The sequence below is a fragment of the Scardinius erythrophthalmus genome (assembly GCF_964197995.2).
Source record: "Scardinius erythrophthalmus genome assembly, chromosome: 4".
Taxonomy (NCBI): domain Eukaryota; kingdom Metazoa; phylum Chordata; class Actinopteri; order Cypriniformes; family Leuciscidae; genus Scardinius; species Scardinius erythrophthalmus.
Window position 1 is genome coordinate 10,937,920 of NC_138224.1, and position 14,530 is coordinate 10,952,449.

The window sequence follows — 14,530 nt, forward strand, 5'->3', positions numbered from 1 at the left end:
AACTTAATATGATAGTTGAGGTTTCTGTTTTGAGTTCTGAAAAGTTTTAAAGGGGTACTTCACCACTGGCAAAATGGGCTTTCAAAAAAACTTGGCTGCCTATGCAGTAGAAAGTCAAAAACATTTAGGCTGTAAAAAAAAAAAGGCTGTAGGAAAACTTCAACACCCATAATGCACTGGGCATGTTGCCGTCCAAGGCCACCCCCGCCAGTTTGCTATGGATACGCTTGACCAGAGTCAAATACTGCCTTGCTTTAGTAGGAAATACTTCTTAAGAAACTTTTAGTCATAATATTGTCAACGTGTTTTGTTTCCGGTTGCAAGAATTCATAAAGTAAATGTTTAGCGGGAGTGAACTACTTTCGGCTTCCATTGAAGGATCCAGCGTGTTGTAGGCAGAGGCTAAATGATGCAAAGAATCGTAAATATGGAGAGAACGCTGCAATGAAAAATCTGAAAAACCTCTGTTTTAACATTTCAAAGTGGATGACTACGAACACCGTGTTTTAGGTCAAACTGAGGGGGAAAACTGAAAGAAACTGCCGTTCTGTCAGTTCAGCATGAAGCAAAATCGTGTACAGGTAAGAAAGCTTTTGCCATAGTCTTCATGTTTACAATAATGCTGTTTAAAGAGTAGACAAAGTACAATACAATGTACAATGATAAACCTACTCTTACAATAACGGTTTTGTTATTTAACCCTCTGTCAATCCGACTGTCTGTGGGCGGGGATACAAAAATGCGGAAGTGTAATTTGTAGTTTTCACGGAAACAAGCTACACGACTTTCGTTGACCAATAAACGTGAATTTCTCAGTTCAGGTAACGAGTAAACATTGTTCATTTACATATACTACCGACATTGTACCAATACAAAGAGGGTTGAAAATCGGCAGAGTTACACTTCAAGTTGCGACCCAACCACCCAACACATTACCGAAATGGTTTACAAGTAAAGAGGAATTATTAATTTGATAAACTGAATAGACTCAAGTGACTATTGTAAGAAAGCTATCAATATATATTATATAGTATTTTCTCTTTTTTCATTTTTTTTGCTTTGCTTTGTTTAGTTGTTTTGTTTTGCTTTGATGAACCATTGACTTTAAGTGTTTACGTCAGTCCATCCAGTTTTTATATTTCTAAAGTTAAAGAAATAATTAATCTGACAAATTGAAATTTTGTCTTCTAAAGTGCTTCTTTAGGCTTTTTGGGCGTCATAAAATAATATTATTGTTAAAAATATATATAAATTTGAGGGGGTTTATGGTATTTATGTGGGTTGGGCGATAAGATGTGCAGTATGTCTGCAATGTTGAATAAGTTTCACTAATCATTTTGGTCTCAGTTTATTTTGTGTCTCATTCTCATGGTAATAGCCAGCCCTTCTCAGTACACACAGTCTGAAAGACCCTCCCCAACATAAGATGGACATTCTGTCGATGGTTCTCACACTTCTGTGGCCTTGTACACGGGATAGATGAAAGTTTCATTAAAGGGACTCATGTAATTACAGTATTCTGACTTCGTACTAGACATTTCAAAAGCAAACATTATTAACTTTGGTATGGTAACGGACCAAAGGTTTGTTTAAAAGGTGGTTTAAATAGCTAGAAACAAACTCAAATACGAAAAAGGCAGTTTGACAACAATGACTTCTGATCTCCCTCCTCGTGAAAGAGAATAACCACTTGTCAACACAAACAACAAGTGAGCCAAACCCACAAAAGGCAGCAGTAGGATGTGGTCAAAACAAACCCGTATGAATGAAGTCCTTTTGACTGTACGGTATGGTCTCTGTTCACTTTTTTACAGTAGAAGGCCTTTCATATGTAAATGATGACATTCATTTGCATATATTCTTCTTAATTTATGCTGGGATTATGCTGAGATGAATACTAAAATAGACTGGTTTTGGAAAAGCCTGTGGCAAAATTTCTCTTGCTGAAAGTGAATTTGCATAATGACTCATAGATAATAACTCAAGTTATGTGAATGGCTCTAAATATAAAACATTTAGATATTTATTTAGACATTTATGGAAAATTGTTGATAAAAAGATTGACTCTGGCTTATGACACATATTCCCTTTAGTTTGTTTATCTTTTTTGCCCATCCAGGGTGGTCTTCATCCAATAAAGAAGCCATTAGCCAAGTTGATCCAGAAAAGGGGCCTCAGAAGCCCTGCTGCCCTAGATTGAGATCCATCATTTAGGACAGATTCATGTGCCTTTAGTGCTTCATCCAGCCAATCAGAGAGTGATTAGATCAGATTTCCTGTGCTGTATCTCTCCTCCATCTCTATTGATTCTGTCATAAGATGAATGAGTCAGCACAGTATCTAAATCAGTTTTTTTGTTTCTGTTTTGTGAGACCCAATGTTACCCAAAGCATCCCTTTGAGCTATTTTAAAGTATACTTATGCCAAAGGGCCAGGGCTACAAGCCACCATTTAAAACAATTAAAAACTGTTAATATGCTGCAGTCTATCTCATGAAATTTTCCAATCTTTAAAAAAAATCTGAGAGCTATAAGGAAAATATATGTAAAAATGAAGAGATGTAAGGGAATTTTTCATTAGTTTGTCTTGATTCAGTTAATTTGACCAGAATGTTAATAGCCTGAATTCGGGAACATCTGTTGGCTAATTCATTCATACATAAATCATGAATTATTGCCAGAGAAAAAGTGTTGAACATTTAATGATTAGAAACAATGTTGTTTGTGCTATGCAAATTTGTAATTCAGACAGACTAAACATGACTGCACATCTCTACCATATGACAACACAGACATGAATCTAGACTTTGTCTCTATGGCCCTGTTTACAGTTGGTATGAAGATGCATTTGGTCGATCAAATCACAAGTGGACGACGCAAAATACAGGTGTAAACGGGGTCTGCGATGTTGAATAACTTCACCCTTTCACTTTTCATGAAGTCTCACTAATCATATTGGTCTGAGTTGAGCTTGTCCACTTTCGACCGCTTTCAGAAGTAATCGAAAATGATCGGATTGCTTTCATAGTATAAACGCTAATGTGGTCGAATGCATTTGAGCAACCACAAAAACATTATGGGTAGCGCACTAGCCAGACGCGATTTAAACTTTGTCGGCTGAAGACTCAAGTTTGTTTTGAAGATGAAAAACGTACCAAGCACAATGTTTTCTCACTATTTCTGATTTCTAACATGCACTGACTGTGTTCGGTGTGGCCTACTATTTGTGATCCTATCAACCAAAACGGATCTTAATACCTGGTATAAACGGTATAATACTCTCATTTTAAAGGCACAGATGACATTGCTTACTAGTTTTTTTTCACCGATTCTTATGTTTGAGAATAGCTAAAGGTCAAGTTGATTGCGTGGCAACAGGAAATGTGATTGACAGTTTCCATTTAAGACATTGTCACTGTCACTCTCTCCACTGCAATTGACCGGTTCAGGTTTTTCCAAAGGGCGCTTGAGCACATACTGTCACCATAGCAGCCATCAGACATGCTGTGCACATTGTCTGAAATACTGAAAATGTGCTAAATCTAAGGAGTCTTGCCTTTTTCTTCAGCCAAAAAAGTGCTAAAGGCCTTTGAGTTTCTTTATTCACTTCTGTCATTTTTTTTTTTTTTTGACTGTATTCAGTGAGCACTGGTTGCATTTTTAAATAATTTCCTATCCACACTTTTTTTGTTTTGTTTTGGGTCATGACCCATCACACTTGATAACAATAAATAACAATAGATTTGTAAATAAAATTAGATTTCTCATATGGCATCTTAAAGAGTTTTTGTAGACCTTTTAGATCATGAATTACTATAAATTAATAAAGTTAATATTTTGTATTTTCCTATCTATATATATATATATTTTTTAATGTCACTAGCCTAAATGAGACTGTTAAATCAGGGTCTCCTAAAGACTTGTCTTAACCTGAAGAGCATTTCATTTTTAAACCATATTTGAATCCGTGTCCAAGCAACTGGCCTCTATTGTAAATTTATCACCACAAGTGTATCTAGGTAACCAGTCCTGAATCACAGAAAAAATGTGATATAGATAGATAGATTCCGGCACAAATGATGTTCATGGTGCATGTGATATCCAGGAGAACCTGCCTCTGTCTTGAATGTCTTAAACCTTCACCTTGAGATAAATTGTTTGCTCTACAGAATCATGCGTCATCTCTCTCTCTCTCTCTCTCTCTCTCTCTCTCTCTCTCTCTCTCTCTCTCTCTCTCTCTCTCTCTCTCTCTCTCTCTCTCTCTCTCTCTCTCTCTCTCTCTCTCTCTCTCTCTCTCTCTCTCTCTCTCTCTCTCTCTCTCTCTCTCTCTCTCTCTCTTTTGCTGTGTGACTCCATCAAGGTTTCTGAGCTCATGAATTATGCAAAGCAGAGCCCATTTCCCTGACACAGCCTGCTACACAGCAGAATCACTCAGATAGCACTCTCTCTACCTACCGGCAGGATCAACTAATGCTAGTTCACTTCTCTGACACATTATACTCCTCCTTCCTCACTGAAAACTTTTTACTTGGGTTTATATCGCAAAAACATCACAGTCACTCTTCCACCATAATCATGATGCGTTTTACATGTGTGTACACATGTTTATGCCACATTAAAAGGTTGGGAAACACATCATTGATGTTATAGCTAGTAAGTGTCTCAATCAATTGATTGTAAATGTACATTTTTATTTTCCTATCCACACATTTATTTTTTTATTTTTGGTTTTGTTTGGTTTTCTAAAGAGAATTGTACTTCTGTACCATCTGAAACAATGTGCTTCATAAATTTCTATTCAGTGCATGCAGAAAGCAGAACGATAAAACAAAAGGATTTCTGGAGCAGGAAAGGTATTTGTCCTTTTTTTGGGGGGGTCTCTTTACCCACCTCTGAGGAACCAGACAGCAGGCTGTGTAATTTTGTGCTTCAGCCATGTGTATTGACATCCATATGCCAGTGCTGAGGGTGTGCTGCCATCACAGCGTCCCAGTCTCTTCCAGCTGAGTGCCCTCACATGTCTCTGTGTATGTCAGGACGATCAAAGCCCACGCGAGCTGTCCGTCTCCAGCACGGATTCCCTAATAAAGATCTTGCCATCTGTTTGTGCTTTTAGGTCATTGTTTTTATATCTATTTTCTCTTTCAGAGTCGCTGGCTAGTCTTGGATGCCCCTATACTGTATGTTTGAATGGTCACATTGAGTGCGAATCACAAGGCCCAGTTGCTTTGACCTGGAGGGGAAGGATTTTCATGTAACGCACCCTTGCCATGGATAGGAAGAGGAGTTGCATGCTCTGTGAAGGAGCTGTTATGCTACTGCTGCTGCTGGGTCACATGACCACTGGATTAGAAGTGCCTCTAGATCGTGAGTATTGCGCAGTGACCAAAATTGAATCTGATGTGATGTAATAAAATGTAATAATTCCAACTAATATAGATTTAATTTGACAGCAGTGCACAAAAAAGCTGCCTAACCTATTTTAAAATGAGTTCACTAAGTCGAGATGTGCGACTGACATGAAGATCTTCTGTCATGGATCTTTTTAGACATTTTTAGACAAGATTAGAAATAAAATTAAAGGAGATCCTGCAAGTTTCATAGCTTGAAACGTCCTCCTCATTATAAACAAAGAATAGCTCCAAAAACAGCTCGTTTGAATATGGTGAGATTTGTGATGTCATTTGGGCAAATGCATTTGCATATGACTGCCTCCAGAGCAAGACATTGACGAATAGTTATACATCATGGAATCATAGACCACGCCCATTTGCATTCAGTTGCTTAACAGCTGACATTTGCCTACACTGTATGTAAGCATTGCGTCACTTCAAAAACAAATCAAACTCATTATAATCACTGATGCTGTCAACACTGGATACAGTATTCAGTTTCTGACATGCTCCATGCACTTCGAACTGGCGACAACAGGACAAATGGAAGAGTGAAAGAACGTTTGCTAAACATGTCCAGTTTAAACAGACTTCAGAAGGATCGCAACATCAGAAACAAGTGGATGGTTTATTTTAATGGCCTCCCAGATCGTATGTTTGTTCGGAGCATTTTGTTGTATAAACGAGGTACAGTGTAATGTTGGAGAGTTCGCAAATAAACTTTTTTTGATAGATGAAGCGGTTAGCTTTGTTGGATCTGATAGCCGCTGCATGACGAAATGCGATTTCATAAAGATTTGTCTGTAAATTATGGTTTTATATGCATAATATTTTCAAAACACTTTGATACTGGCATTGATACTGTTTCCTATGCAGTGACGTTAGCCAATCAGAACAGTGGCTGTCTACTGACAAGCCATTAAGAGCTGACCATTAAAAACTCCAGACAGAGGGTCAGAATGAAATCTTTTTCTTTTTTTTTTTTTGCATATACATTTGTTTTTGTGTGCCAAAAACTTTAAAATTATAAGTGAACCTCAAGGAACATATTAAAATAATAATAAATAAATCCATGTCTTGACCCCTTTAAAGATTTTCAATCCAGATTCATTCAAGCACACTAAAAAACAGTAAAATACCCCTCATTATGGAAATGCAGTCGAGTGTGTCACTGTGAGTCCTCGCAGTGTTTCTCTTTTCTCAGCTGCTGTTCTCTAGAGATGCATTTCACGTTAACATACTGACAGTGTGTACAGTCAGCATCACTACTGTGTAAGTAGAATATACAAGGACTTTTAGAGAGCATTGGTCACTCTTTCTCCCTCCATCTTTCTATTTCTATCACTGTTGCTTTGATATCAACTACATGAATGCATAAGATACATTGCCGTTCAAAAGTTTGGGGTCAGTACGATTTTTTCACTTTTTTTTCAGCAAAGATGCATTAAATTGATCAAAAGTGACAATAAAGACATGTATAATGTTACAAAAGATTGCATAGGTAAAGAGTGAAGCATCTTTTTAATGATGAAGTAGTTTATCGTTACAGAATTCAACTCCATCATATTGTTCAGTACAGAACGTTCCTCATTTTTCAATCTTTTTGGAGTCTTTAATGCATGAACCACTCTTATCAGGGTGGTAAAGCCACTGAATCATCGACAAACAATCAGCTTCCATCCGAACTGCATTAGGAGAATGAAATGGCATGAACGTTGCATGATGGGTAATGGGTGCCCAACACACCTCCGGAAGTTTCTCTGAGGGAACATCATTTTGTTTGCATTTCTCTTCTCTCTTCTTCTCTTACACTAATTTGAACTCTTTTACTCTCTGCTTATGTATTTCCTGATTCATTTGGACAAAAAAGCTAAAGTTCTGGAGGGATGTAAGTCTGGGCACATTTGCTGTGAAATTTGTTGTGAATTAGATCTACTGTAAATGTCTTTTGCTTTCTTCTGCTTGAAGTGTTTATGATTTTGATATGCATACTAACTTGTATTTTTTATTAAACATTAAATAATCCAACTATAAAGCTATATGTAAATTATAGCTATGATCTGCCATGCCAACAAGAACTTTCATGAGAGTTTGTGTTGCATGCTGCATGCTCTTTGGTTGTTTGTCTCTCTGGGTTCTGTTACATTGATAAACTAAAGCTGGGCACATTTATATTTTTAGATATTTTCTTGCAGAATCAGTTTCTGCAAAGGTGGTGCATCTGTGCTGGTTTGCGTCAAGGTGTGTGTGTGTTGTGTGTGTGGGAAATAGAGATGCTCGTCTTCACACTGGTTTCTGTGCTTCAGTGCCTCAGCCTCCCACAATAACTCATCAGTCCCCCAAGGATTACATCATCGACCCTCGGGAGAACATCATTATCTACTGTGAAGCGAAAGGAAAGCCTCATCCCAGGTGGGTGTCACTTTGAATCACCATGGTTACCGCTACTGCAGATTCCGCTGCTGTGGACTGATGCCTGATGCTTAACACCTACTAAACTCTTCTTTAAACATTGTGCAGGTCTTTAAATGGTGTATATATTTTGTCATCAGGAAGTATTAGGCTGAAAGTCCAAGCTGCTCTTTTCCATACAACCAAAAGCGGATGATGATTTACACTGCCAAACACCTTAAAGGACACACAAGCATCATAAAATTATCTTTCAGTGACTTTTGTGTGCTAAAATACAAGTCTTTTGAAGTCATACAGTAGCTTAATGCGAAGAACAGACTGAAATATAACTGGTTTATTTGCAATTATCAGTGAATAACAGCTTAAATTTTGGACTCTTTTGCACACAAAGCTATCTTATGGCTTTAGGAAACTTGAAATATTGCACAAAGGTCATTAGACCTCTTTTATAATGCTTTATTTATCCTTTTTTCCTGGAGCTTGACAATGTAAATCACTATCAAGTTTTTTTGTATGGAAAAAGGCAGCTTGGACATTCAGCTGAATATCTCCTTTTATGTTTCACGTAAAAAAGAAAATAATAATAAAGATCTGAACGGGTGTGTGAGGGTGGAAACTTTTTGGGTGAACTGTTCCTTTACGCAAACAACTTTGATTGACAAGTGAGGAACGATTAATGTTGTTATAAATAAAAAAAATATTGATTGTACAGTCACTGTGTGCAATGCTCTCCTAATGGATTTTCTGTTTTCACTCTAGCTTTTCATGGACACGCAACGGCACTCATTTCGATGTGGAAAAGGATTCGAAAGTTATTATGAAGCCCAGCTCAGGCACTCTGGTCATTGACATCAGCGGAGAGAAGGCCGAGGCGTATGAGGGCGTGTATCAGTGCATCGCCCGCAACGAGCATGGCTCTGCCGTGTCCAATAACATCGTCATCCGTCAGTCAAGTAAGACAGGCACTGATCAAATTGACACAGGAATGCTTTTTAAAAATATTTTTCAGTCAGGTTTTGTTTAATTGAGCCTCCAATTCTGTTTCATAGGGTCCCCCTTGTGGTCAAAAGAGAAAAATGAACCAATCATTGTACAGAGGGGAATGTCTTTAGTACTGCAATGCAGACCCCCAGCTGGCCTGCCTCCTCCAATCATCTTCTGGATGGATAACAGTAAGACAATATCACCTATATTCACATGCTTTTATGACAATAACATGCCACACACGGCTGTCTAGCACATCCTAGTGTAAGCAGCCACTGAAATGTCATTTGGTTATGTTTTCATATACTTTACATGGCAACCCAAGTATGTAAATTCGTTGATCTGTTTCGGAGGTTTGGCTCGTTGTTTTTTCATGGCCCTTCTTTTATTGGCAAATGGTGTTTAAAATTACTTGAAATGCTTCTATCTGCTCTCATACTACTTGATAAGGGTGGCAAAAGGCCAAAAATCAAATACAGACAACATTTGTCTACTCCATTTTGTCAGATTTCCAAAGACTTCCCCAAAACAGTCGTGTGTCCCAGGCTTTAAACGGAGACCTATATTTCTCCAATGTGCTCATGGAAGACTCCAGAAACGACTACATCTGCTATGCCCGCTTCCCACACACTCAGACTATCCAACAGAAACAGCCTATCACAGTCAACGTGCTGGACAGTAAGTGTTTTTTGTCACCGATTTCTCTTCCAAACGATGTAAATCAGGTTTTGTAATAGAAGCAACACTGCCTTTTTATGTTGAATTAAGCTTGCACAATATATACAGAATCAGATTTTACATACTGTATACAGAACCACAATTCTGTTGTTATTATTAGGGCTGTAAATCTATGAAAATATTTAATAATTATATAATGTGCCAATTCATTTGTCAAATTATTCACATCTACTGCCATAAGAATAACCCTGAAGTGAAGATCATTCCTTGATATTTTATTTTATTTTTAGAATGTTATTTTTAAAATCCTCTTCAGATTTTTCCTGCTTTTTCCAGACCCGTAAATGTAAAAGCATTGCATGCTCATAATTTTCTGTTGTATTCCAGTTGAAGCTATGAATGACACTGTGTTGGCAGCTTTTTTGAATGGCTCAGATTTTTGGGGTGGTGAGTGCTAGCAGAACTTCTCCAAGTGAACCCAGCCTTCATCCCTCCCATCACTTGTGTTTCTGCCTAACCAGGAATAGCTCATTACCTAATATATCACTTATAACCAGAAATATAACCCACTTCTGTAGAATCCCAACCCTGACCTCAAACAACCTAATCTCTATGAAGGTCTCCCTCTGTACCGCACTTGGCATTAATATTCATTTCATTTCATCTTTTTTAATGAAAACTGATTTAGTCAGATTTAACTGACAAAAGGACTGAAGCCAACACTACAGGAGTTGACTATCATGGGAGTGACTGGAAATTTGAAACAATTCATTTTGCATTATTGCAACAAACATTTCCAAGATGACTGTATATGAATGGTAATCAGTCCTTTTTCTTTGTTTTTAATTGTCTAATTAACATTTAGGCAGTGTCTGCAGTATCTCCTACTGGTCAGTTGTTCACTAAACTTTCTCCTTTCTTTGAATCGAACTGAATAAATGTATCAGTGTTGCATAGTACATTTTTGCAACACTATATAAGGTTCTGTAAAACATCTCACGAAAACATTGTTCATTCCTATTATATTTTCATTTGGATCCTTCCATTCTCTTTTAAAGGCCATGCATGTCCATCCAAAAGAAACAATGGAAGGATAAAATTCTTGTCATTCCAATATGAGGTTCACTTGATCAAAGACATCAGGGCGATTAAGTCACAAGGCTTTCAGGGAACTTATCGGAGTATCAAAATAAGTGTATTTTCTAACTTTTTCATTATATAGCATCAAATTTGATCAGCAATATGCTATTTGTACACCTTTTATCTGGCTTGTTCATGTGTGGTTTTACATACCAAAATAGAATCTTTTCCCCTCACATAAGTCCTGGGTAATAACTGGCTGGTGACAAGACTTGTCTTTCTGATTGTGACCAATCCCTGTTCTAGACACTCCATCTGGGGAGAGAGCACCCACTTTCATGCACCCACCAGGGGCGCACAGTACCACCATGGTCCTGAAAGGAGACACGCTGGAGCTGGAATGCCTCGCTGATGGCCTGTAAGTAACAGGAAGTGGATAAATGGGTATATCTTGGGTCGAAGAGTAGCTAATGTTTTGCTTCCATGTCCATTTGTTCTTCTGATTGAGGTCAGATTGTATTAAAGGTTTTGCTTAAATGTGACTATCAGTTCAAAAGTTTTTGAGTGTTTTTGTGTTTTTCAGTCCAACACCAGAAATCTCCTGGACTAAGTTGGTCGGGGAGCTGCCAAGCAGCCGTTTTTCATTTCACAGTTTCCAGAAAACTCTGAAAATAACTGAGGTGACAGAAGCGGATGGGGGAGATTATCGCTGTTTAGCCAAGAATCGCCTGGGGAGCAACCATCACACCATCACTGTAGTGATCAGAGGTCTGTCACAGGACGTCTTTTCATCTGTCACATCTAAAAAGTCCTGTTTAGTCACATCATTCACTGACCCCTGGACACCATCCTGAACCATTCATGGACTTGAGCTGATTTAAAAGACCCTTTGTGTTTCCTGTTGTTCAGATAATAACCCCTGGTTTGCCAAATATCCAAAAATATGTGTTACTATTTGTTTTGCAACATATGATTGACTAATTCTAATGTGTGGCACAGGAAAATAACATTCTAAAATAAAATTTCAATTTGATTTTGAACTCTGTCCTTCCATCGCCACAGCGGCTCCTTTTTGGATCAGTGCCCCTCAGAACCTCATCCTGGCCCCGAAAGAAAATGGAATGCTCACCTGCCGGGTGGGTGGCAACCCTCAACCCAAGGTCACATGGTCTGTCAACGGAATTCCTATTGAAAGTATGTCACCCACTCACATAACCACTTTTTGTGAGCTTTTGTCAAAAAATGTTAGCTTTTTAGCTATTATTTTCAACGTGTAACAAAATTTATATTGATATGTAAAAAGTTCTGTTTAATTCTAGTCAATTTGTTCGTACAGTACTGTACATGTAAATAAACTCATTTAATAAAACTGAACCTGCGCATTACAGGGTCAAGTTCATCGGTTGCGCATTCTTTTCTTAGCATAATATTTTGTTTAATGCTGCTTTTCACCCCTATCGCTTACATACATTTTTAATTAAATTTTTCATTTTTATCATATCTGTTGAAGTTTGATGCTTTCACCCTATAATTCCTTCTATTGTTTTTGTACCAATGGAAAATATTGCTCTGATTGAATAATAAATTAAATAATCTGATATACAGACAAAAGGGTATTTCTCCCTTCAGATGTAGTTAGCTACTTAGTTACTTAGTTAACTACTTGTTAGTAGCTTGTAGCATACCTTTTTTGAAAAGAATGGCTTGATTATAGTTTTACTATGATTATAAATTATGATGTTATTTCTTGATAGACTCACATAAGGACCCCAGTCGGAAAATCAAAGATGACGAAATCATCCTCAGTGAAGTTCAGACAGGCTCAAGTGCTGTTTACCAGTGCAACGCCTCCAATGAGTACGGTTACCTGCTGGCCAATGCCTTTGTCAGTGTCCTGGGTTAGTTCTATGCATTTCTATTCTATTCTATTCTATTCTATTCTATTCTATTCTATTCTATTCTATATTTTTCAAATGTTTTGTTGAATATATTCTATTATGTTTCAGCTGAACCTCCAAGGGTGCTGACTCCTCCAAATCATGTGTACTCAGTCATCACTAACAGAAGGGCTCTATTAGACTGTGCTTCGTTTGGCTCGCCCCTCCCAAAGATCACATGGTGATTTTTTTTTTTTTTTTTTTTAGCATTTATTTGAATTCTTTTTAGGCTTGTTTTTAATGTCCAGAAAAGTGTTTACTGTGAGTTAATGCTGCATGCTGAATATGTGTCTGTGATCCCCAGGTTTAAAGACAGTCAGAGCATACTGGATAGCGACTCGCACGTCATTCATAAAAACGGTACCTTAGAGATCAGTGTGGCTCAGTCACTAAACAGCGGCAAATACACCTGCATGGCCTCTAACAATCTTGGAAACAAAGAGAATAACATTTACCTGGAAGTGAAAGGTGAGTGAAAGCTAAATTGAATTTGTCCAGCTTAAATCAGCATATTTTTAATGAAGGAAGGAATAATAGACTAGACTAAAGGAAGTAGTAAGATGGGAAATGTTGTTTCTCTCTTTCCACAGAGCCTACACAGATCCTCAAACAGCCTGGGTATAAAGTGGTCCAAAGAAGCAGCATGGTGGTGTTTGAGTGTAAGGTCAAACATGACCCCACTCTCTTCCCCTCCATGATATGGCTCAAAGACAACGAAGAGCTTCCTGACGATTCTCGGTATGACCTGCAATCAGTGCTGCAAATGTTGTTTAATATAAGCACCATATAAAGCCGAGGTCAGCATCTTAAGCGCTGCACATGATGAGAGCAAGGGAGATTCATTTTTTATATTTTATTATTATATATTTTTTTTGCCATTACAGTTTCTATAGCATTAACAGTATACACTTTCTGGTCAGTTTATTTGGTACGCCTTGCTAGCACACCTTGGTCGGACCCCATTTTGGCTTCAGAACTACCTATTTAACAAGATGCTGGAAACATTCCCCTGAGATTTTGGCCCATATTGACATGATAATATAATGTAATGTACCTATAATGTAAAGCATAATTTAGTTTGAGAAAAGTGAAAACCTTAAAAGTTCTGAAAGGTGTGTTTAAATGCTTTGAAAGGTGGCACATATCTGCTAGTTTTGGACTAACAGGTGTGCATGTGTGTAGATTTGAGGTGGGCCCTGATAGTCTGACTATACGTGACGTTATAGAGGAGGATGAGGGCACCTACACCTGCATCAGAAACACCACCTTGGACCAAGATTCAGCCAGAGCCACACTCACAGTTGTCGGTACGCTCAGTTTATACGTCACTTTTAAAAACTGTACAATATACAATTTGGCTTCCTTTTGTTAATACAGATTATATGGGTGCTGTTGAAGAGTTGAAATTGTATTTTTTCTGTATAATTCAATTTTGACTTCCTCAAAACTGCTTTCCTTGTCAGAGGCCACACCAACACCACCTATAGTACAGGGTAAAGCTCACTTCTTTAAGTTCCCAAACAGGTCCCAAACCCATTTTACACATTATATATATATATATATATATATATATATATATATATATATATATATATATATATATATATATATATATATATAATTTTTTTTTTTTTTTTTTTTTTTTTTTTTTGGGTTTGTTTATCCCTCTTCATCTCCCTAATATGTGCTTATGAATGTGTTTTGTGGATTTTGCCCATTAATAAATAAACTGTTAAAGAAAAATTTGATTTTTAGTTTCATCTTGTTTACAAATAAGGCACACTCAAACTTAAAATAAAGACCTGCATGGTTTCAGCTTTACCTACAAACTATTTTACATTTTCACAAATTAGTGCTGAATTCCAACTGTGTCCCACTGAGGGTTTGGTTTAGGGGTGGACCTTCAAGCTTAGATATATTTCGTACGACTCAAATCTTACAAATTCTTATGAATTTGCCAAAAAATAAAATAGTTTTGTTTTCTCATGAGATCTGTTTGGCTGTGCCTTGTAATCATGCCTTTAACAGAATGTGAGATTTCAGACTG

At 37.4% G+C, this 14,530-nt stretch overlaps 1 protein-coding gene across 2 annotated transcripts in view; it reads left to right on the forward strand.

The window, feature by feature from the left end:
• The window catches only part of nrcama (neuronal cell adhesion molecule a), a 50,178-nt gene that overhangs the window by 23,634 nt on the left and 12,014 nt on the right, over positions 1-14,530 (forward strand). For both annotated transcript variants that reach the window (XM_081363310.1, XM_081363311.1), the window contains exons 3-15: positions 5,148-5,366; positions 7,699-7,804; positions 8,564-8,757; positions 8,854-8,976; positions 9,296-9,466; positions 10,853-10,964; positions 11,130-11,314; positions 11,609-11,740; positions 12,301-12,444; positions 12,553-12,664; positions 12,788-12,951; positions 13,074-13,221; positions 13,666-13,790. In XM_081363310.1, the coding sequence (XP_081219436.1) occupies positions 5,270-5,366; positions 7,699-7,804; positions 8,564-8,757; positions 8,854-8,976; positions 9,296-9,466; positions 10,853-10,964; positions 11,130-11,314; positions 11,609-11,740; positions 12,301-12,444; positions 12,553-12,664; positions 12,788-12,951; positions 13,074-13,221; positions 13,666-13,790 (1,813 nt within the window). In that variant the 5' untranslated portion in view covers positions 5,148-5,269. The remainder of the gene's footprint in view (positions 1-5,147; positions 5,367-7,698; positions 7,805-8,563; positions 8,758-8,853; positions 8,977-9,295; positions 9,467-10,852; positions 10,965-11,129; positions 11,315-11,608; positions 11,741-12,300; positions 12,445-12,552; positions 12,665-12,787; positions 12,952-13,073; positions 13,222-13,665; positions 13,791-14,530) is intronic.